This window comes from Alligator sinensis, unplaced genomic scaffold, assembly GCF_000455745.1.
Source record: "Alligator sinensis unplaced genomic scaffold, ASM45574v1 scaffold1892_1, whole genome shotgun sequence".
Taxonomy (NCBI): Eukaryota; Metazoa; Chordata; order Crocodylia; family Alligatoridae; genus Alligator; species Alligator sinensis.
In genome coordinates, this window is record NW_005842966.1 from 425766 (window position 1) to 427310 (window position 1545).

At 65.9% G+C, this 1545-nt stretch overlaps 1 protein-coding gene across 1 annotated transcript in view; it reads right to left on the minus strand.

Moving 5' to 3' along the window:
* Positions 1–1539, minus strand: part of GIPC1 (GIPC PDZ domain containing family member 1) — a 4812-nt gene extending 3273 nt beyond the window's left edge. The window contains exon 1 of the mRNA XM_006036476.2: positions 115–1539. Coding sequence (XP_006036538.2) covers positions 115–1059 — 945 coding nt within the window. The 5' untranslated portion in view covers positions 1060–1539. The remainder of the gene's footprint in view (positions 1–114) is intronic.
* Between the last annotated feature and the right edge of the window lie 6 nt (positions 1540–1545).

Consider the following 1545-nt stretch of genomic DNA (forward strand, 5'->3'; position numbering starts at 1 on the left):
CACTAGACCTGTCCCATGTCCCTCATCCCTCCACCTACACCCCCTGTCCCCAGCCTCCCCCACAGCTTCAGCCCCCTGTAGCTCCAGGTCCTGTGCCCCTTCCTCCCTAGGCACCTCAGTGGGGGGGATGTGGAAGGCCTCAGCGATCTTGCCGTAGAGCTCGCGCACATTGGTGAAGCCCTCAATGCGGCCTGTGGGGCTGCCGTGTGCCAGTTGTGTGTGGAAGACCAGGCGGGGTCGCAGGCCAGCAGGCGGGGGAGGCAGGCCAGGCTGCAGGGCCCCCAGCCCTCCGGGACCCCCTGCCCCATCCCCCCCACCTGGCCCCGCACCCCCCACCTCTGCCTCCTCGTTCTCCACCAGCGGGGGGGGCTTCTTCCGGCGCCCAAGGCCCAACGGCATGAGGGCAGGGGCAGGGGGACCACGGCCAGCACCAGCACCCACGGGTGACACCTGTTGGGTTGGGGGGGGGACAGAGGCTGCAGGGAGGGCACCTGGGTCCCAGCCCAGCTGCCGCACCAGACGGAAACTGCACCCCCGCAGGACACCAGTCCCCCACCCCAGATTCCAGACCACCCTTGCACCCCCTCCCAGGCTCCCTGGACCCCAAAGATGGCTCCTCCCCCCCAGGATGCTCTCCCAGATTCCTTGTGCCCTCAGGGGTAGGTAGAAGCCAGCGCAGGGGGGTCCCGGCACCAGGCACTGGAATGCGGGTGGAGCTGCCATGCCCAGCTGACTCAGAGCTGAGGAACGGGCCCCAGCGGGTTCTTCCAATGCCCCGGAAATGGGCCTTCCCCCCCCCCCTTTCCTGGGGCAGAGGAAAGCTTTTACCACTTCCCCCATGCCAGCTGCCGGGGACCCTCCAGTGCCTTCTCCTGGGACCGCATATCCCAGAGCCAGAAAAGGCCTCAGTCCCCCTGCAACACCTGGGTCTATTGTACTCATCGTTCCAGCCTGTTCTATGTGGCAGTTCAGCTGCTGCATGCTCAGAGCTGGGTATGTTTCCTCCACCCTAGTCTCTCCAGAGGCTCTGGGCCTGGTCCCCCCCAGAGGTGGCTGCATGCTGCAGGCCAAGCTGGCAGGTGCTGGGGGCCTGGCTCAGCCCCGGGGCCTGGCTCAGCCCCACACCCAGGGGGTTGGTAGGTCCCCAGCAGCTACCTGCTGTGGGCCTGGAACCAGGTAGCAGGACCAGGCTTGTTAATGTGCCTAGGGAGGGCAGGGCAGCTTCCTGCCTGGGAACAAGTGACAGGCAACCTCGCCATTGTGACTGAGCAGGGCCTAGCAACACCAGGGCAGTGTGGGCAGGAGCCAGGGCATTGGGGGGGGGAGCACTTCCTACACTCCACTGCCCCCAGGTTTCATCCCTGCTCCCTTGGTGCCTCAGGGAAGCCAAACGGGTAAGTAAACGAGAAGCCAACAGCTAGGGGCACCCCCATCCATGTGGGGAAACTGAGGCACAGAGGGACATGTCAGGTCGGGGGGAGAGGAATCAATGGCTGAGCCTGGGACCGGACCCAGGAGTCCTGCCCTGTGCTCCTGCCCGATGGG